The sequence below is a fragment of the Lithobates pipiens genome, unplaced genomic scaffold (assembly GCF_037356315.1).
Source record: "Lithobates pipiens isolate NorthernLeopardFrog02 unplaced genomic scaffold, aLitPip1_a1.2 Scaffold_22, whole genome shotgun sequence".
Classification (NCBI taxonomy): domain Eukaryota; kingdom Metazoa; phylum Chordata; class Amphibia; order Anura; family Ranidae; genus Lithobates; species Lithobates pipiens.
In genome coordinates this window covers 335,581,521-335,604,350 of record NW_027507784.1, presented here as the reverse complement: position 1 = coordinate 335,604,350, position 22,830 = coordinate 335,581,521, and the positions used below count along the sequence as shown (strand labels likewise).

The 22,830-nt window shown below is 43.8% G+C and overlaps 1 protein-coding gene across 1 annotated transcript in view; it reads right to left on the bottom strand.

Moving 5' to 3' along the window:
- Positions 1 to 1,167: 1,167 nt before the first annotated feature.
- Positions 1,168 to 22,830, bottom strand: part of LOC143925079 (contactin-associated protein-like 5) — a 591,832-nt gene continuing 570,169 nt past the window's right edge. The window contains exons 21-22 of the mRNA XM_077449666.1: positions 21,384 to 21,458; positions 1,168 to 16,855 (exon numbers count right to left, since the gene is read on the bottom strand). Coding sequence (XP_077305792.1) covers positions 16,659 to 16,855; positions 21,384 to 21,458 — 272 coding nt within the window. The 3' untranslated portion in view covers positions 1,168 to 16,658. The remainder of the gene's footprint in view (positions 16,856 to 21,383; positions 21,459 to 22,830) is intronic.

Genomic DNA, 22,830 nt, shown 5'->3' with positions numbered 1-22,830 from the left:
CAGCGAAGTAAAGAAAGTCATACATTTATGTAAGGTAAAGTCTACAGGTTTGGAAATATCAGTTTGTAAATGGATAGAAAACTGGCTAAAAGACAGAATTCAGAGAGTAGTGGTTGATGATTCTTACTCTGAATGGTGTAAAGTTATCAGTGGTGTACCCCAAGGTTCAGTGCTGGGACCCTTACTTTTTAACATCTTTATAAATGATATTGGGTCTGGGATACAAGGTAACATTTCAGTCTTTGCAGATGACACCGAGCTATGCAGGGGAATAACGTCCTTACAGGATGTCTCCAATTTACAAGCCGACCTCAATGCTCTGTCTAATTGGGCGACTATGTGGCAGATGAGGTTTAATGTTGAGAAATGTAAAGTTCTGCACTTGGGGGCTAAGAATATGCATCATACATACTAGGGGGAGTACAACTGGGGGGATCCATAGTGGAGAAGGATCTGGGGGTTTTGGTAGATCATAAGCTTAATAATAACATGCAATGCCAAGCTGCGCTTTTGAAAGCGAGCAAAGTCTTTTCTTGTATTAGGAGAGGTATGGACTCCAAAGAGAGAGATATCATTTTGCCCCCCTGTACAAATCATTAGTAAGACCTCATCTGGAATATGCAGTTCAGTTTGGGGCACCAGTTCTCAAAAAGGATATCGGGGAACTGGAGAAAGTGCAGAGAAGGGCAACCAAACTGATAAGAGGCATGGAGGAGCTCGGCTATGGGGAAAGATTAGAGGAACTGAATTTGAGAATTCTTGAGAAAAGGAGCATACCGGGGGATTTGATCAACATGTACAAATATATAAGGGGTCCATATAGTGAACTTGGTGTTGAGTTATTTACTTTAAAATCATCACTGAGGACAAGGGGGCACTCTTTACGTCTAGAGCATGTATAATATACGTGTGTGTGTGTGTGTGTGTGTGTGTATGTATATATATATATATATATATATATATATATATATATATATATATATATATACAAATCCCCCCCAGCTCTCCTCTCTGCACAAATCCTCCCCCTCCAACTCTCCCCTCTGCACCCCCCCCAGATCTCCACTCTGCACAAATCCCCCCCAGCTCTTCTCTCTGTGCAAATCTCCCCCAGCTCTTCTCTCTGTACAAATCCCCCCAGCTACTCTCTCTGTACAAATCCCCCCCCCCCTCCCCGGCAGGTGGGGATGGAAGCTTTCTCCCACATCACTGCGGCAGCTGTAGGTTGGGACCTTAACACTGAAGCCAGTAGAGGAAGTGAGCTGTGCAGAAAACTACTGACTTCAGTGTTAAATGACAATTTGGAGAGGAGAGGGCTGCCAGAGGCTCCAGAACGCAGTTCCAGCGCGTTCTGTCTGGAGAAAAAAAAAAACCTGCCTTTTAGAGACTTGGGGCCTCAGATTATGGGCTATAGCCCCAGGAGCCACCCCCTAGCGACGCCACTGATTACAGAGTTATTTTGCCTTCCACTGGATCAGCTGTGGGTATAGGGCTCTAAGTATTAGACTTGTGCGATTAGTCTCGTACGAATCAAAAATTTGTACGAATTTCCAAAAAAGCACAGGGATGGTGGGAACCCCTCATAATGATAAATTTATCATAACGAACGTTCGTTATTTTAATGAAAAGTTTACGATTCTAACGAAAATTCGTATTTCGTACGAATCCGAATTAAATTTCCGAAACAAATTACCAAATACTAATTTTTTTTTATACGAAACGGAACGAAACAAAGCAAATTTTTGGCCGGCGTCTATGTCTTTGTTTTTTTTTGTTTTTTAGATTTAATTTTTTATTTTGTTTAAACTAGATAGATACACTGTGTCTTCTTTCAACCTATCACTATGTTACTATGATCCAAAGCATAAAGACAAGTTGACTCTTCAGTGGCTACAGCAGAAAAAAGTCAAGGTTTTGTGGTGACCACAAAATCATTGAGCCACTTGTTGCTTATGAAAGACAACTGAATGTTGAAAGAATTTACAGGACTAAGAGGGGTTTTTTTGCCAGGAAAATCATTTGCGGTGATGAGACCAACATTTGACTTTATGGTCACAGCCATAAACTCTATGTTTGGGGAGCGGTCAGAAAGGCCTATGAAGGGAAGTGTATGGTGGTGGACCTGCTATAAACTACAGCAGTGCAGAGAGTTTAGTCTAACTTAATGGCAAGATGAATGCAGTATATGATAAGAAAATATTGAAAGGGCACACTTGGACTTTTCAATATGACTAATGCCGCGTACACACGACCAGACTTTTTGACAGCAAAAATTAGATCATGTGTGGACTCCATCGGACCTTTGCTTGCCAAAAATCCGGCGGACTTTAGAAATAGAACATGTTTTACATTTTCCCACCGGAACGCCGCCAGACCGAGAAATCTGTTCGTGTGTATGCTAATCCGACGGACAAAAACCAATGCTAGGGCAGCTATTGGCTACTGGCTATGAACTTCCTTATTCTAGTCCGGTCGTACGTCATCACGTTCGAATCCGTCGGACTTTGGTGTGATTGTGTGTGGCCAAGTCCGTTCATTCGGAAAGTCCGTCGGAACTCCGCCGTAAGTCAGTCGGAATGACCGTCGGACCTAGTCTGTCGAAAAGTCCGGTCGTGCGTACACGGCATTAGAGTTCCAATGCTGGAGCAAATCAGAGCAAATCAGACTGTGCTTTATAGGAATTGTTTGCCTTCCTCTGGATCAAATAGGGGTATATGGTTCTGTATATGAACATTGTTTATTTTCCTTAATTATTCTTTTATTTCCATTGGTTGAACTAGATCAATCTTTCCAACCTTTCTAAACAAATGGCCAGTTTATAGTCCTTCCCGCTTGACCTGGTGTCAGATGAAGTAAACAATGCCCCATTATTGGTGCCAGTGGGAGGAATAATGCCACATCATTGGTGTAAGTCCGAGGAATGGTGCCCCATCATTGGTATCAGATGGAGGAATAGTGCCCCATCATGGGTATCAGTGGGAGCAAAAGTACCCACCATTGGTGTCAGTGGGAGGAATAGTGCCCCATCATTGGTGACAGTGGGAGGAATAGTGCCCTATCATTGGTGTCACAAGGAAGAATAGTGCTCCATCATTGGTGTCGGTGGGAGGAATAATAATCCATCATTAATGTCAGTGGAAGGAATAGTGCCCCATCATTTGTGTCAATTGGAGAAAGAATGCCCCATCAATGGTGTTATTGGGAGGAATAGTGCCCCGTCATTGGTGTCAAATGGAGACAGAATGCCCCATCAATAGTGTTATAGGGAGGAATAGTGTCCCTGCATTGGTGCAAGTGGAAGAAATAAGGCCCAATCATTGGTGTCATTCAAAGAGATAATGCCCTATCAATGGTGTCAGTGGGAGGAATATTGCCCCATCATTGGTGTCAGTGGGAGGAATAGCGCCCCATCATTGGTGTCAGTGGGAGGAATAGTGCCCCGTCCTTGGCATAAGTGGGAGGAATAATGCGGAATTAAGTGTAATTAAGCAATATAATGCCCCATCGATGGTCTTAGTCAGAGGAATAGTGCCCCATCATTGGTGTCAGTGGGCGGAATAGTGTCCTATCATTGTTATCAGTGGGAGGAATAATATCCCATAATTGGTGTCATTTGGAGAAATAATGCCCCATCAATGGTATCAGTGGGAGAAAGAGTGCCTTGTATCAGTGAAATAAATAGTGCCCATATGACCAGATAAAGGCAAGCAAAGGGCCAGATCTGGCCCAAAGGCTGTAGTTTGGAGACTACTGAACTAGATGGATAGCTTACATGTATCTATCATCTTAAACATAAGATCAAGTTGACTCTACAGTGGCTCCATCAGAAGAAAAAAAAAAGACTCTGTGGTGGCCATCACCATCTCCTGACATCATTGAGCGACTTCCTGCTTATGAAAGACAACCAAACAACTTATGACGCGTACACACGACCGGATTTTTCGACAGACTAGGTCCGACGGTCTTCCCGACTGACTTTCTGAATGAAACGGACTTGGCCACACAGGACCGGACTACGTCCGTTCGAAAAGTCAGTTCGTTTTGAATGTGATGGCGTAAACGGGACTAAACAAGGAAGTTCAGTAGCCAATAGCTGTCCTTGCGTCACATTTGGTCCATCGGACCAGCACACAGATGAACGGTATTCCTGATTTTTAGTCCATCGGATAGATTTGAAACGTGTTTTTTTTCTAGGTCCGTCTGACTTTTGGGAAGAAAAAGTCCGCTGGAGCCCCACACACACGATCGAATTGTCCGATGGATTCCGGTCCGCCGGACCAAGTCTGCCAGAAAGTCCGGTCGTGTGTACGCGGTATTACAGAGCCAGGAGGATTTTTATTTATTTTTTTATTTTAATTGGTTTCTATGGGTTGTTTTAAGAGTTGTGCTATTCTATAACGCCTAAAAAATTCATATTAATCACATTAAAAAGAAGTGTGTTTGCTCTAAAGGTGCTTTAAATAAGCGATGGAAACTACAAAGGGAATTGAAATTCAAGTCTTTTTAATCACATGGCCTTGAAAAAGCACCCTTCATCCCAAAATGATACATCCCTTCCACATGATCATAAATTGCATCCCTAAGGATTTAATAACTTTTTTTTTTATGGGCCCCAGGTGTCAGGCAAGTAACTCTGTGGGGATTTGACAATGTTAATATAAGCCCTTCTACTTGGAATCCAGGGAAGAAAATGTACTTTCATAAAAATGATTTAAAAATAGAGAAATAAATAATGTAAAAAATTGATACATTTGCATAGACCGACTTCTCCTGCACCTTTTATAGCAGCTTTTTCTTCACATAATGCTTTAAAGGTCAAGTTCTCCAAATCCATTTCACAGCCTTATGTGTGAAGTAATTAGTGAGCTTCTTTTAAAATGTTACAAATTAAAAGCAAAAAAAAAAAGTGCTAAAATTGCAAACATGTTAACGTGTATCTTTAAACCTTAGTTACATTAAAGGAACAAAACTCGTAAAAAGGCAGGCAGGAGGCAATTTGTTTCCAGTGTTGCTTTTGGTCTCCCTGTAGCTGGTCTTTGCACCTTTTACTGAATACTAAGCCTTGTTCTGCATCCAGTCCATCTAGGCCAGGGGCGTCCAAACTTTTTCTAAACAAAGGGCCAGATTGGTCTGGAGGAAGGAAGGGAAAGGGGATATAGGATTGAAATCTGTACATCAAGGGGGTGAATAAGGTTCAGGAGGGCAGTTGTTTCAATATGAAACCAAAATCAAAAACACGGGGGACATGACCATCCAACTAACTGGAGGGAAGTTCAAAACTAATTTTAGAAAGTATTATTTCATTGAAAGGGTAGTTGAAGCTTGGAATATACTTCCAGCAGAGGTAGTGAGACAGTCAACAGTAAATGGCTTCAAATATTCTAGATCTATAGTCAGACAAAAAAGTTAATGAAAAAAAATAAATAAATAAACAACAATGTCCTGGTGTCAGTGGCAGTAAACAATGCCTTAGGCTTTGTGGTCAGTGGGAGCAAAACAATAACAAAACAATATTACATAATGCTTGTAGTTAGTAGGAGGAAGAACAGTGCTCTATCATTGGTATTAGTGGGAGGAATAGTTCCCTGTGATTGGTGTCAGTGGGAGGAATAGTTCCCTGTGATTGGTGTCAGTGGGAGGAATAGTTCCCTGTGATTGGTGTCAGTGGGAGGAATAGTTCCCTGTGATTGGTGTCAGTGGGAGAAATAGTTCCCTGTGATTGGTGTCAGTGGGAGGAATAGTTCCCTGTGATTGGTGTCAGTGGAAGGAATAGTTGCCTGTGATTGGTGTCTGTGGGAGGAATAACTCCCTGTCATTGGTATCAGTGGGAGGAATAGTGCCCCATAATTGGCATCATTGGGAAAAATAGTGCCCCATCATTGATGTCTGCGGGAGCAATAGTGCCCAGTCATTGGGGTCAGTGGGAGGAATAGTGTCCCATCATTGGTGCCGGAGGGAGGAATAGTGCCCCATCATTGGTGTCTGTGGGAGCAATAGTGCCCAGTCATTGGGGTCAGTGGGAGGAATAGTTCCCTGTGATTGGTGTCAGTGGGAGAAATAGTTCCCTGTGATTGGTGTCAGTGGGAGGAATAGTTCCCTGTGATTGGTGTCAGTGGGAGGAATAGTTGCCTGTGATTGGTGTCTGTGGGAGGAATAACTCCCTGTCATTGGTATCAGTGGGAGGAATAGTGCCCCATAATTGGCATCATTGGGAAAAATAGTGCCCCATCATTGATGTCTGCGGGAGCAATAGTGCCCAGTCATTGGGGTCAGTGGGAGGAATAGTGTCCCATCATTGGTGCCGGAGGGAGGAATAGTGCCCCATCATTGGTGTCTGTGGGAGCAATAGTGCCCAGTCATTGGGGTCAGTGGGAGGAATAGTTCCCTGTCATTGGTATCACTGGGAGGAATAGCGTCCCATCATTTGTGTCAGTGGGAGGAATAGTGCCCCATCATTGGTGTCAGTGGGAAGAATAGTGTCCTATCATTGGTGCCAGTGGCAGGAACAGTACCTCATCATTGGTGCCGGTGGGAGGAATAGTGCCCCATCATTGGTGTCCATGGGAGAAATAGTGCCCCATCATTGGTGTCAGTGGGAGGAGTAGTGTCCCATCATTGGGGCCAGTGGGAGGAATAGTGCCCCGTCATTGGTGTCAATGGGTGGAATAGTGCCCCGTCATTGGTGCCCAGTAGGAGGAATAGTGCCTCATAGCAATGGGAGGAATAGTGCCCTGTCATTGATGTCAGTGGGTGACCCATCATTTGTATCAATGGGAGGAATAGTGCCCATCGTTGGTGCCCAGTAGGAAAAATAGTGCCTCATAGCAGTGGGAGGAATAGTGCCCCAAGAGCCAGATAAGGGCAGGAAAAGGGCCGCACCTGGCCCAACAGTTTGGAGACCACTAATCTAGGATGAAGCAGGGTTTTGCATCCTCAAGTTAGAGCCTCTAGCAAGGCAAACAGTGAGCAGTACAGTGGTGACAGCATTAAAGTTGAAGTTTAGGTATGGCAAGTTTTACTGCCATCTTGAACCAATGTAAGAATGTATGTGTTGTGTCTGTGGGATGCCCATGGAAGCTGGGAATCAATGTAGCAGGCACTTCTACTACAGCGATCCCCATTAGATTCCAGATCCCATGCCGTGCAGCTGCCCTGCTACATTCTGAAGCGGAAAGGTTTCTTGCTTAGCACAGGTGCCATTCAGTGAACACTGCATTTTGTCAATGAATGCAAAGCACTTTCTGACTGAACGAGGTGGGGTAGTGACAACACAAACACCGCTTTGTCCAACCAGAGAACACTTTATATTCATTGAGAAAAATACAAAGTATTCTCTGAAAAGCATGTGTGTTGAGGCAACCTCTTGTGCTCAAAAAGCAGTAGGGCAGCCAGTTGATTGGGACCCGGAAGCTAGTGGAGATGACTTGAGTAGCAGTTTCTATTGATTTCAAGCTTCTAAGGGGTTCCCTTGGGTATGGCACAAAAATACTTACATTGGTCCAAGCTGGACCAATAAAACTATGGAAAAGTTGCCATACCTGGAATTCATCTTTAATGCTCACTCCAAAGCTGGTGAGACTAGAATTGAGAAGTTGAGTGTTGCTTTGGAGCTCATACTGCAGATCTACAGCTTTGAGGCCATGGGCATAAGATTGCCTAGTTGTCCTCACACTGATGGGTTTTCAGGAGGACTTTAAGGCAAAAGGTATATTTCCAGGTTACTATTACATAGTTACATAGTTGTCAAGGTTGAGTAAAGACATCAGTCCATCCAGTTCACCCTTCGTGGGTGTGGGTGTACAGTTAAAGCACAATTAAAACTTTAACAATGTGCCATATGACAACAAATCATTTTTGAGTTTAGTTCTATTTTAATAACATATGAGGTGTGTCTAAAAGGTTTGGTGAATGGTCTGATATCTCAACGGCAACATGGGCCAGGTGCGTGCATGCTCGTGATTATCCAGAGACACGTCGAGAAGTGGCACCTAGCGTGGAGTACACACAACTGTCAGGGTAAACCCGCTGCGGGCAGTGGAACGTAGTCAGTGTCAGTGGTAGGGTCACAGTGCAACGGAGCAACGAATGAACATCAAGTTCTTCTACAAATCGTTGAAAATGGCGACGAAGACAAAGGAAATGTTGGGTTCAAGTGTACGCGATGGAAGCCGTGAGCAGAAAATGTGTTTACAACTGGTTCAAATGCTTACGCGATGGGAAGGAAATGACTAAGGAAGAGCCATTTTCGGGTCGGCCATTGACAAGCAGAGCCCCAGACATGATCGAACAAGTGCAACAAATGCTGGCACGATATCGCCGCCTGACTCTATGATTGATGGAGGCTTTGGGCATTAGCAAGGACACGGTGCGCACCATCACCTGCAAAGATTGAGTAATCGGGGGAGATCTGTTCCCGGTTTGTGCCGCACAAGCTAACAGATGAACAGAAAGCAAAACGGATGGGAACCTCTGGAGATGTCATTACCATGCGTGACCAGGGTCCATCCCTTAAGCAAACCATGGTCACAGGGAATATGACCTGGCACTACCAGTTCCACCTGGAATCCATGGATTGGCGTTCACTATCTTCCCCGCAACCCTGCTGACTTATTTCTGTTCCCCCTCCCGAAGAGCGTCATAAAAAGGCACGCGTTTTGCGTATGTGGGGGCAATTCAAGAATGTGTGACAGCGGTCCTGCGATCGATTCCTAAAGACACCTTTGCTGACAGTTTGCAGAAGCTTTATGAACGTTGCCAAAAGTGTGTTGTGAAGGATGGCGATTATTTTGAATTCCAATAAAGATAATTTGTTTGTATCTTCTCTATTGTTTGATTTCTGATACCATTCACCCAACGTTTTAGACACACCTCGTATACAACTGGAACAGAACACAGGGGAAGCCATTTATAAGCTTATGCTGCACTACATATACAAAACTATAAACGCCACTGGTGTGTACTGTTGTGAGTAAATCAACATCTTAGATGCGATAAGAAATAGTAAATTGTGTTGCTTAATAAAGGTGTAAGCACTTTGAGAAGGCCAAGAGAAACAGTTATCTGAGCTTAACACATCAAGGTGTGGACGTTTTAGTCTACCCATCGCCATAAGGAATAATTTATACAAAGCAAAGTGAATTCAGGATGAGGTATGAATTTGTCTATATTTTATATACACCTTCATTGAAACACTTGTTTTACTATTTGGAAGCCTGGAGGAAACATAGAAATATGGTAGAGCGGTGGCAGAAAAAGGATGGAAAGGTCCATTGGGTCGGCCATAGATCTGTTTGTCCCAAACATGTTCAAACCCACTTCCTGTTGACTGACTCACTACCTAAGTCTACCGCTAAGTCTATTCCAAGCATTGACTACTCTAATACTTCTAATGCTGGACTTTTCGACAGCAAAGGTGTGACGGAACGAATCCGTCGGACAATTCGATTGTGTGTGGGCTTCATCGGACCTTTGCTGTTGAAAAATCAGACGGACTTTAGATTTAGAGCATCAATGTCAAATCTTTCCGACAGACTCAAGTCCGGTCAAAAAATCAGTTCGTCTGTATGCTAGTCCAAAGGACGAAAACCAACGCTAGGGCAGGTATTGGCTACTGGCTATGAACTTCCTTATTCTAGTCCGGTCGTACGTCATCACAGTCAAATTCTTCGGACTTTGGTGTGATTGTGTGTAGACAAATCCGATTCGACGGAAGTCCGACGAAACTCCATCGGAAAGTCCGACGGAATTTAGTCCGTCGAAAAGTCCGGTTGTGTGTACACGGCATTAGATTCGTTTTGAACTTTCCTTCTGAAAGTTTAAGGGCCATGTTCCCATGACCTTGAACTTCATTGTGAAAATACTACCTTCCTGAACCTTGTTCACACCCCAATGGTAATCTCTGCAGGAAGAAGACTAATTGGGTAATGTTGTCTATCACTGGTTTGAAAGGATAATCTGAAGAAATGCAGATGAACTGGGTCAACTAATCCAGTCAGTGTAGTATCTGTTTTCTAAGAAAATTACATTTCTTTACTATTGCTTTTTCATCTTAGTGCATTTTTATTTCTTTTTCGGGCAGGGGAACAGGGGTTAGGATCGAAATGTAAAATGTCTAACAAGAGAAAGAACCAGGCCAAAGATCAAAGAGTCTTTTAACACTGATATTAATTCATAGCAACAAAACGTGAAACACCCAGCACGTTTCGGGAGATGAAAGCCCCCTTCTTCCGGGCTTAGATATGTTATGTGGTTAAAAGGACTATGAAATTATTTCTCCCTGTGTCCCTGTTAAAGATTTTCTCTATTTTCATCTGGTAAAACACCATCACCATGACAGACCATGACAACCGAAGGAAACCTCCCTATAATAGAGCCCTGGATAGCAATAAAAACAACCTGACAAGGGTTCCAATCCTTTCCCTCTATGCCAAACACAACCATTAAACAAATGCAACATTTTTTTGTGTTTATTTTTTAGTTTTTGTTCTTAGGAGCCTGCAGAGCACTGCACCTGCGATCAACAGATCATGGGTGCAATGTCAGGCTCCTGCAGTAGAGCTGCCTGCTCGTACCTCCTGTATGGAGCAGACAGTTACTAAAGGGCAGGGGGAATCAATGAATTACAAGGGCCATGCAGATAGCTGTGAATAAAAGACATTGTTAAGTGGGTGGAGACCCGCTGTTTGTAAATTGTGACAGCAGGTGCAGGGAGAAGATTTATTGCCCACTGTCACAGTGGGGGACTGGGGTGGGGGGTGCAGGGCTGCTGCTTTGGTAACACCTTACACCCTGAATATGGGTGAACTGAGCCTTTAATTCTCTAGGAGGTTCTCACAACAGATCTCATGCACCCTCTGTCAGCCAGAAGCTCTAATAGGCTTCAAAATAGGTTGGGGTTGTGGCGCAGAGCATTGCGCCATAAGCCCACCCAGGTGTTACAACAGTGAATGAATATTCACTGTTGCAACACTGATCCTCCTCCCGGCCAATCGGGAAGCGGGTCTGATAGCCATCACCCAATTGGATGAAGGGAAAGGCAATCCTATTGGATGTCTAGGAGGAGTGGAGGAGACGCACAGCGGAAGCGAGGAGAAGACACAGGAGCTGATTCCAGATGCAGCCTGATGTCCGCCGCTGTCCCGGATCCCCGCTGCTGCCCGATGTGCCCACCGCTGCCCGATTCCTGCCGCTGCCTGATGTGCCCACTGCCTAGATGGGGAAAGTGCTGGTGGACCAGCAGACAGCGGGGGGGGTTGAGATGGGTGGGGGGGGGCCTTTGGTTGTTTGCCCCCCAAACAAAAAAAAACACCAGCCGCCACTGAATTTGGGGATGTCTTGAGTGTGACATCGGGGTCACCCTCTACTGTTTTTATTTACAGGGGAGGAAAAGGTGGGAATTGCAGTAAACGCGCCATTGTCAGGTCTTTATCAGAGTTTAAAGACAGAAGATCTCCTGGAATCAGGTCCAACAACCCAATGTAGGGCCCCCCGATGTAATTCAAGCCCCGGCAGGTGACAACAATGATAAATTTTCAGTTTGTGCGACCTTTTCATACATTTTGGGAAGTTTTTAGAGAAATCGTAATGCAAATAGAAAAAAAGAAATAATTGTCTGCATGATTTGTTTACTCTTTCTTCTAAAGATTTATTATATATGTACAAATATATATTTATCTGCTGTATATTTATCAGTTGTGCCTGTGCAATGCTGTATATATTAATAAATTAATTAAAAATTCTACAATATATATTGTATAAATCTGTATATCGTCCTATTGAAGAATTTAGTGGTACAGACATGAATTGCTATTTCAGAATAAGTCTTGCACATTTAGTCGCCTTTCATCACAAGGCTGAGGCAGATCTTCACTCTTACCATAGATCTGGCTACACGAGTGCAGCATTTCCATATTACCTACACATGTGACTTTTGGATAAGTATTCCGGACCCTGGCACCTGTACTCTATGTGTATCCCCGGGCCAGGGATCTTGGCTCTTATTCCGCATACACACAGTTGGATTTTCCAACGGAAAATGTTCGATGTGAGCTTTTCGTCGGAAATTCTGACCGTGCCTAGGCTCCATCGGACATTCTCCATCGGAATTTCCGACACACAAAATTTGAGATCTGGATCTCAAATTTTCCGACAACAAAATCCGTTGTTGGAAATTCCGATCGCGTGTACACAATTCCGAAGCACAAAGTTCTACACATGTTCGGAATCAAGTAGAAGAGCGCGTTCTTGACATTCGGGATTTCCAACAACATTGTGTGACCGTGTGTATGCAAGGCAAGTTTGAGCCAACATCCGTCGGAAAAAAATCACATGGATTTTGTTGTCGGAATGTCCAATTGTGTGTACGCGGCATTATAGTTGTTGAGCAGAAAAATAATTATACCCACTATTTATTTAGAGGGAGACAATTCTATATAGAATTTTAAGTGCTTAACTACAGCCGTAGCCAAAAGTTTTGAGAATCACACAAAAATTAATGCCTCAGGATTTATGATGGAAATTTGCATATACTCCAGAATGTTAAGAAGAGCGATCAGATGAATTGCAATTAATTGCAAAGTCCCTCTTTGTCATTAAAATGAACTTAAAGCGGGAGTCCGCATTTTTTTTTTTTTTTTAAAGCCAGCAGCCACAAATACTGCAGCTGCTGACTTTTAAAATAGTGACACTTGCCTGTCCAGCGCGCCCGCGATGTCGGCACCCGAAGCCTATCTCTCGATCGCCTCTCGGGTCCTGCCGCCGCCATCTTGGGTATGGGAATCAGGAAGTGGAGCATTTCGGCTTCATTTCCCGGTTCCCTACTGCGCATGCGCAAGTCGCGCTGCGCAATAAGGATGGACCCGCTGCCTCTGGGATCTGTGTGTTTCCCAGCAGGCAGCGGGGGACTTTCGGAAAGGGGCTTAATCGACGCCCCTTTCCGCAGAGAGCTATCCCGGAAGTGGGTGCAGATACCTGTACTGTACAGGTACCTGCACCCCCCTCCCCCCTGAAAGGTGCCAATTGTGGCGCCGGAGGGGGGGGGAGGGTTCCGATGAGCGGAAGGTCCACTTTAGGGTGGACCTCCGCTTTAATCCCATAAACATTTCCACTGCATTTGTGAAGAAGGCTTCAGGTTGCCCAAGAAAGTCCAGCAAGAGCCAGTACCGTCTCCTACATTTGATTCAGCTGGGAGATCGGGAGGACCTACACTACAGAGCTTACTCGGGAACGACAGCAGGCAGGTGTGAGGACATCGGCACGCACAGTGAGGTGAAGACTTTAGGAGGACGGCCTGGTGTCTAGAAGGGCAACAAAGAAGCCACTTCTCTTCAGGAAAAACATCAGGGACAGACTGATTTTTTGCACAAGGTACAGGGACTGGACTGCTGAGGACTGGGGTAAAGTAATTCCTCAGATAAATCCCCTTTCTGATTGTTTGGGGCATATTTTTTTATTTTTTATTGACAATTACTTAGTGTAATTGTCAATAAAATCCTTTGACACATATGAAATGCTTGTAATTACACTTCAGTATACCATAGTAACGTCTGACAAAAAGATCTAAAAACACTGAAGCAGCGGACTTTGTTAAAAATTCATATTTGTGTCATTCTCAATACTTTTGGCCATGGTTATAGACTGTGATAAAAAAATTTTGATCCACTTTAATCCACCAGCAAAAATCAATAATTAACGTCTTGCCACCCGTGTGTTTTAACACTGACATGCCCTAAATATGCGTCACTGTGTGGACCATGTTTCTGTGCTAAGAGTGCACTCACTGTGTGCTCCCAGCACAGTGACCAAGCGGTCTTAGCCCTTGTACACACGGTCGACGAATCCGTCGAAATGTGTCCTATCGGACCGCGTTGTCGGATAATCCGACTGTGTGTGGTATGCATCGGACTGTTTCCGTCGGAATATCCATCGGACCAAATTTTCCAACATTTTGGAAATATTTTTTGACCAACTGGCCCGATCGGACATACTCCGATCATGTGTAGAGAATTCCGATTGGACAAAGTGCCATGCACGCTCAGATCAAATTCCTACATCAAAGCTATTGGCTACTAGCCTGAACGTAGTCCCATCGTAACGAAATTACGTCATCACGTTCTGAAAGATCGGATTTTTCGACAACTTTGCCCGACCGTGTGTATGCAACAGTTTCGGACAAGATCCGACGGACAAAATCCGACAGACAAAATCCGACTGATTTGGTTGTCGAAATGTCCGACCGTGTGTACAAGGGCTTAGACCACTCCCAGTCTCTAGTAATGATCAGGAGCTGGTGGGACTGGTGCCCAATCATGTGACCATTGAGACAACCAATCACAGTGGTCAGGCAGTCCTTCCTGCCACCCAGACAGATAGACCCAGTTAACTGGATGACGGGGCTTGGCAGGAGAGGGTTAAAGAGCCTTGTTAAAATAATTAAACTGGAACTGTGGCTGGAATATGTGAAGACAGCCCTTGGCCTTCACTAATGATCAGTAGCCAACCATGTGACCACCGTGACAGCCAATCAACTTGATTGCAGTTGCAGATCCTTCCTGTCTGACCCCTCCCCAGAACCATTTAAAGGGACATTTGAAAAAGAAAGGATAAGTGGGACTTTAGATGAGGAGGTCCCATTTAAAGGGACATTGGGGTGGGCTGAAAGGGGTTAACTGTGTCTTGGGCAACACTGTGTTTAGAGGAAGTATGGCTGTGTTGACGAAATGTCTGACTTTGGGTACTGAAGGTTCTGTGTACTTGTTTGTCGGGATAAGAGGAGTCTCTAATAAATAATTGTATATTGTCTATGAGACCAAATACCTTTACTTGTTCTTCCAAATGGTACTGTATATAACTGAGCTCTGTATGTATTGTCCTTGCCACTTGCATCGATTTGCTAGGTTTCCCACACGTGTGTATAACTTGTCCATTTGAAGTATAACTCAAACTCTTTTCACCACAAGATAGTGGTCATGAACTCCCCAACAACGGACAATAAACCTTTCAGCTGGTGGAAATGGTTACTTCATTTAGTTATTGTAACAGGGGTTAAGAATACAAAGGGTGCAACTAACGGCACTGATTCAAGTTGAAGTTCCTCCTAAGACTTACTCTGAGAACATTAAACAGCCATTTAAAACATGTACCTTGGTAAATGCTTAGCACCCTGTTTGACTTTCATTCCTCCTCTGGCTGTCCAGCACTCAGCATTGGAAACTGCTGGCCATTTACCATAGACACCATACTGTACAACTCATAGTACTTCTCAGTACCCCCTTCGTGGTATCTACTTTTTTTTACCCAAATGAAGCATTTTCCAGTCAAACTTTGCAATCGCAAGACATGGAGGGATTGAACAACATCACCGGTTGCATGGTTGTGGCTAATACATGGCCGACAGCTTCCAATGCCGTTTCCTGGACAACTGGAACAAGGACAGAAGTCAAGCATGTTGCTATGCATTTATAAAGGTACATGAGTTACATGGCTTTTTATTGTTCATGGAGTATCTCTAGGAAGAATTTTCACTTTAATAATAGTCAGGTTGGTGATTGTTTTCTTTCTTGACAAAATGTAATGGAATGCATGACATGGTGACCCTAATACATGAAGCTTCCTTTGCACTTAAGATGTGCTACAGAGCACCTAAGGCATGCTAAAACCACATAATATTGATTAAGAGGCCACTTTAGCATGCTTTAAGCACACTTTAAAGTTCTATAAGTGCTACTTAAATGTTGCTGAACCAGGGCCAATGACTGATATGCATCAATGACCTCAATGAAATAGCTATATACGGTAAGTGCTTTGGGCAGTCGCCACTGACTCATTCATCTTCTTGAGGGTTAACAAAAGTGGCCTACCTTTTTTTTAATACTTTGTGATGCAGAACGCTCTTTTCATGGCAATCTGCTTCATTATATCATTATAACTGGGAACAAAAACTCTGAAAAGTCCTTTTTGTTCTTTAGAACAACTTACCATTGCTAGCAAATATGAGATTGTTGCTTTAAAATTCTAGACTGGACTACACAGCTTACATTTCCTAAATAGTATGTATATATTTGCCTAAGTGTATGAGTGAAATATTATACCATATTGGGCAATATATCAGCAACGGCTTTTGTTTTTTTCAGTGCCAGGTTGCAGAAGGACTTTTGGTCCAAACCATTTTCAGGTGGCACCATTGCGCTCACAACATTTGCCAGAATTATCACTGGCTATTGGTAAGGTCTCTGTCATCCACAGGGCACCATCTTTTTTTGGTGGCCCAACCCAAAAAGGTAAATCCATTGTTGGCGCTGGAACCTTGTGTATGGGTTGCTTCGTAACAGCGGTTGCAGACTTGATTCCTGAAGACTGTGAGGCACATATTTAGGAGATTGCGTTGAGTAGACCATATGAACCACAAACCAAGTCCGAAGGTGATTCCAATTCTAAGACCATAAAAACCTGAATAAGAAACCATGCTCACAGGTGGATCTGATTGTAAGACTGAGGGCAGGCTGCTTAAACAGCCGAAATAGCCACAACGATGTTGATGAGAAGGAAGCGAAGTCCACTCCTGTGTCGGGTGTATTTCTTTTCCAAGGAAAAGGCTGTAAAGGATCAGCTAAAAAGAGCCCAAAAAATAGGAGAAAATAATATTGTAGAAATCCAGTCTATTAAATAAAATACTCCTTTTTGCACTCGCTCACTGTGTTTTGTAAGTCCATCTCGTTTCGGTAGGGATAGTCTATGTTTCCGGAATACTCTTTCTCCTTAGGTTGGCTTTTGCTGTGTGTCTTTTTATGTTGGTAAAGGATCTTAATCATTATTGCCGCAATGCAAAAAATTACGAATATCGTTATCGCTATCACACCTACAAAGGAAACACAAACATTATATATATCACCACGTGACCTTGTTAAAGCATATTTACAGTCATCATTACTTTTTTTTTTTTTTTACAGCATTGTAAATGAGGCAGGAGATGCCATTTCGAGGATCTCTTGGTGCAAAAAGGGGAAGTGTTAGTAGCAAGGTTAATAATGTCAAGAGCTCCCCCATGCCTTTGTATACATCCAGCTGTGGGGTGTGGAATCCCCACCCGCTGCTTATTGGCCCAGCACTCACAGCTGACTTTCAGGTTTGGTGGAACATGGGTACGGACTGAACAGAGAGTGGGAAGACTGAACAGAGAGTGGAAACCCAAGCTCATGCCTAATTAGGCCGAATGGAGAGGGTTAATCTCCCTAAAGGGAACACATCCAGCAGTAAACAACTGCTAAAAGGAAGGTCTAAGGCCCTCAAAGAACGACCTCTCTAATAAAGAAAATCCATAGACGTCACATTTGTGAACGTGTATGGAGGAGCACCTGGTACAAAAGTTCATCTCACTTTAAGGATTTTTTAAAGCGGGAGCATAAGCTACGGCCAACACATTTTAGGGAAAAAAAACTCCCCCTTCTTCAGTGCTGGAGCAGTCAATGTTAATAAAATCACAGCAGAATGCACTAAGGCAGTGGTTCTCAACCTCAGTTCTCAAGTACCCCCAAAAGGCCATGTTTGCAGGTTTTCCTTTATCTTGCACAGGTGCTTTAAATCATAGTCAATGGCTTGGTATTTTGGACAGCTGTTTTATCCAAGAGAAATTCCAAAAACATGGCCTGTTGGGGGTATTGAGGACTGAGGTTGAGAACCACTGCACTAAGGGACCCGCGATGAAGCTTGATGAAGACTAGCATCTCCTGATGGCACCAAAGGCAGCCAGCTGACCCTAGGCTCAGAACAGAGTCCATCCATCCATACTATGTTTCAATCATTGATCTGCTTCTTTGAAGGAAAAACCACTTCATGGTAGATCCATCAAGACCAATTTTCAATGCTACTGGCCTAGCCCCATCAGAAAAAAAACATCAGGCAGATTTTACAATTTGAATTTTATAAAGGATATCTACAAAGTAACACTTGGGGTGTTAAAGTGGTTGTAAACCCTTTTTAAAAAATCCTGAAAAAAAAAAATCCTGCAAGGCAAAGACATAATGAGCTTGTATGCATAGCATACTAGCTCATTATGAATAACTTACCTGAGAACGAAGCCCCCGAAGCGGTCCTCCGTCTTCCTCTTCGCCGCTGCCATGGATCCCAGAGCGGCTTCCGGGTCTCGCGGCTCCGGCGCTGTGATTCGCCGGAGCCGCGATGACGTCACTCCCGTGCATGCGCACAGGAGCCAACGCTCGTGGCATGTCGCCACGATCTGCGGCCTGCCCCAGTGCACCGCTGTCTACGGCGCATGCGCCGTAGACAGCGGTGGCTGTCTTCGGGCAAATATCTCCTAAACCGTATAGGTTTAGGAGATATTTCTTTGACCTACAGGTAAGCCTTAATCTAGGCTTACCTGTAGGTCAAAGTTGGTTGTAAGGGTTTACAACCACTTTAAGGTAACACCCTAAGCTTTAATCTAGTAAAAATCCTTCTTCATAATTGGCTATAAAAACCTGAAAAGGGGTCAATCCCCTCTTTGATCTATCCAAGATTACCAAAAAGTATTGCCCCTATTTATCCATTAAACTTTAATACAATGATAAAAGAGAAATGTTTAAAAAAAACAATGTACTCAACTAGATGAATGCAGCATTGCTCAGGTGCTGCATCTGTCCCTCGCCATCTCTAAAACTGAGAACAAATAGCACTGATCACCCAGTTCTCAGCTATCAGTGAGAAGAGAGCTCAGTGAGCTCTTTGCTCTGCCCCTGGAGCACCAGGCTGTGGAGGGGGTGGGAGCAGTGAATCGGGCATCTGGGTGGATCCCTACATTAAAGTAAGGATCTCTCTAGAGTCTGGACTGGCTAAGTGATGTCAACCAACTTTGGAATTTAGCCCGCCGTCGGCTCAATACGGGCCACAGAGTGCACTCCTGTGACCTACAGGAGAAGTAGGGCTCAAATAACTTTGACCCTACTTCTCTTTTAATAACTGCATACCATAAAGCCCCAAGTCCAGAAAATTTTATATCTCAAGAGAAATGTCATTGTTTATACAATTAAATCTCCAGGCTTTGTAGGTTCATATAGACCATCAAATACCTAGCCAAATTGACAGCTTTCCAATAGGACTGACACCAACCTCTGGAATATGAATGTTTCTCGAGAACCCGAGTGATTGCTGATGGCACCAGGACTCGGCGAAGGACTTGGCAGCTGCCATCCCTGCTGATGTGCACAGGAATTAATTTACTACAGGCAGTTATGACCTTCTCACTACAGTGGTTGGGAGAAGGCTGAGGGGTTGATAGGTAAGAAACGGTGATAGATGGCTTGTCACTGGCTATGAGGAAAGATAAGATGTTCAGTGAAACTTCCAGCCTAGAACAAAGGCCATTAACGAGATATATAAGTGTGTTTAAGATTCCGGTGGATCGTGTGGGAGTAGGGCTATAAATGTATAATGATAAAAGAAACAAACCATAAAAGAAACAGAATATATTGCAAACATTTTGTTTTATAACTTAAAGGTACGTGTCACCCAAATTTTTTACATTTAGCCTTGAGTTTTGAATAGGAAGCACTAAATACATGCAGACCTTCGACTGTTATATCATTGGAGTTTCAAAACACTACGGTAGGGGTTGATTCATCTTATTTGTGAACTTTCACTTAGCTAGGTGAACAAGTACACCTACTTTAGTAAATTCATCTCAAAGTGTCTTTGTGAAAGCTACATATAAATCTAGTTCATGGTCTGGGACCCCAGGTGGCATATAGGATGATAGTTTTTAGATGGTGGAGACGCAAGCTTCCCTGAAGAGAAGTTAAGCATAGAGTAAAGAAAGAGAAGTATGGATGCAGGGCAAATATGACTGGATTAAAAAGGGTTTGGCATGGGAGGGATTTTTCAGTAGGTTACAGTAGGGGTGCTTACCAGATTGGTGGGCCAGGCAGGAACAGGATGGGCTTTAGAGGATGGTTGGTAGGAAGATCCTAGGAAGTCAAGAGTCGGAAGAGAGCTGGCATTGGGAAAACTTCCCAACCTCCTACCCTTCTTTAGCTTTGGTGGATGATTTTGATGGGACAGTTATGGGTTTGGTCTGGGTATGTAAGCTGACAGGATACAAGGTCTTTGAAGGTGCCCATTAGTCAGTGTTGCAGTGCTTGCAGGTACTCTGTTAAGTAGAGAAGCCTACAAGGACCTTGAGGCTCCATTTATACTATACTGAGACCCCAGGTGGTAGATAGGTTGATGACATGCTCCTGCTCCATCATAGCTGCTGGTTCTAGCATCCTGGTTTTGGCTATGATGCATTCTCCCTATCTGTCTGTCCACCTGTAATGTGATTGATGCAGCTAGTCTCTAGGTGGAGACCAAACCTGATTCAAGCCAGCAAAGTATGATGCTTGTGATAGCATGGGCAATATGTGCTCAAGCTCTCTGTCTGTCTGCCCTGCTCTGCTGCTTGGATTACCCTGTTTATGACCTCGGATCGGATGTTGACTACTCTCTGAACTCTGCCTGCCATTTGACAACGTATTGGACCTTGACTACTCTGAACTTTGCATGCCTTGTACCTGGACTGTCATTGAACCTCTCTGCCTGTTTGCCACCCACAAGTACCTGTTTGCTTTGCTTAGTTTGCGCCTGTCCCGGCAGGATGACCAGGCACTATAGCATTGCATATAAGACAGCACAGGGGTGGCACAATGGTGTAGTGGTTAGCACTTTCTCCTAGCAGTAAGAAGGGTCACTGGTTCGAATCCCAACCACGACACTACCTGCCTGGAGTTTGCATGTTCTCCCTGTGCCTGCGTGGGTTTCCTCCGGGTACTCCGGTTTCCTCCCACATTCCAAAGACATGCAGGTAGGCTAATTGGCTTCTGTCCAAAAGTGGCCTTAGTATATGAGTGGGGACCTTGTATTGTGGGCTCCTTGAGGGTAGGGACCAATGTGAGTGTGCAATGTACAGGGGTAGGGACAATTGTAGACACTCAGGTTGAACTGGATGGACTGGTGTCTTTATTCAACCTTACTAACTATGAAACTATGAAGACCCGGGGGCAACCAATCACCGATAGGCCTGCTTTCCTTAATGGGAAAGGAGGCTGCTATAGTTGAGGAACACAGAAGCCAGCTATAGTGTCTGAACACCTGCGTTAGGGCTAAGTGTGACAGTTGATAGTTGTATTTGGCACTTGCCACAGATTTATTATTATGCTGGGTGGGGACAGGAGTGACAAATACCCCAATAACTAAATGATTATAATTATGTTAAGGTTAAACTTCCAGGCATTTTTTATTTTTTGCTTTGTGGAGGGGGGTAGTGAAATATGTTGTAGTGCCAAAACTGGTATACCCCCAAGATTACTAAGCACACTATAGCTCGCAAAGGCTCATAACATATGAAAAAATATAACCTCCAATAACAGCCGGACCGCTTTTCACTTCTTCATCTGTCAGGGGTTCTCGGTCATCTGTCTTCCCAAAAGAATCTAAAACAAAGAGATCAGCAAATATATTCATTTTGTGAGCTGTCAATCAAAATACAGATTATGAAACACTAGCTTTGATTTGTATGAGCCATAGATATACTGTGCCTGGGGAGGATCCTAGAGAGAGGGTCTAAACTGTTGATTTTTCTTCTAGTAAATTACGATAACAACAATGTAGGGTTTATTGTTGTGGTCTCTGGTACGGATGCTGGGAGTTATTATTGCATCTATTGACACCAATGACAATGATGGGGATATCGTAGTCAATCACACTAATGTTGGGGGTTATTATTGCAGTCTTTGGCACCAATGCTGGGGGTTTTGATTGGTGGTGAGTTATTTTTGCGGCCACTGACACCAATGTTGGGAATTCATTTTGTCACCGCTTGCTGGAGGTTATTATTGTGGTCTCTGACACCAATGCTGGGGGGTTTTGATTGTGGCCAGTGACAACAATGCTGGGGGCTATTATGTCCACTGACACCAATGCTGGGGGGGGGGGGTTATTATTGTGGCCACTGACACCAATTTGGGGATTAATTATGTCACCACTTGCTGGGGGTTATTATTGTGGTCACTGACGCCAATGCTGGGGGTTATTATTGCGGCCACTGACACCAATGTTGGGGGTTAATTGTGTCACCACTTGCTGGGGGTTATTATTATGGTCTCTGACAGCAATTCTGGGGGCTGGGGGTTTTTTTTTTCCACAAAAGTATTATTGAAAGTTTTTCATAGACAGTACATAATACAAATAGTACCATAAAACATATAGGGAAGATGCAAGTGTATGGTTCCAACTTAGCGCCATTAGTAAGAAGACCACATAAGAAAACCTCTATTGGTAAGAAGTAAACTGTTAAATAAGATATATTGCGGCGTACAGCAGGCCTGTTTGACTCTTGTTAGAATGGAATACTTCAAATCAGGGTACTCATTACAGCCTCTAGAGGTACTAAAGTGCATACAGGGAGTAGGAGTAGTGTCTGATAACCATATCGGCCTACGACTCCACTTCCTATTTTGCGAGATAAAACAAAAAGAAAAAGAAGAAGAAGAACAGGGGAAAGGAAATAAGGGAAAGAGAGAGAACAGTTTAAGGTAGAGGGGGAAGGGGGAATGAGGGAGGCAACGTAGGGGAAGTATGTGAGGAGGGGGTGGGATCACCACCAGCTAACCTCCCCAGTAAACCCCCAATGCTGGGGGTTTTGATTGCGGCCCCTAACAACAAAGCAGGGGGTTATTATTTCCACTGAAACAATGATTGGGGTTATTATTGCTGTCTTTGGCACCAATGCTGGGGGTTATTATTGTGATCTCTGACACCAATGCTGGGGGTCTTGATTGCAGCCACTGACAGCAATGCTGAGGG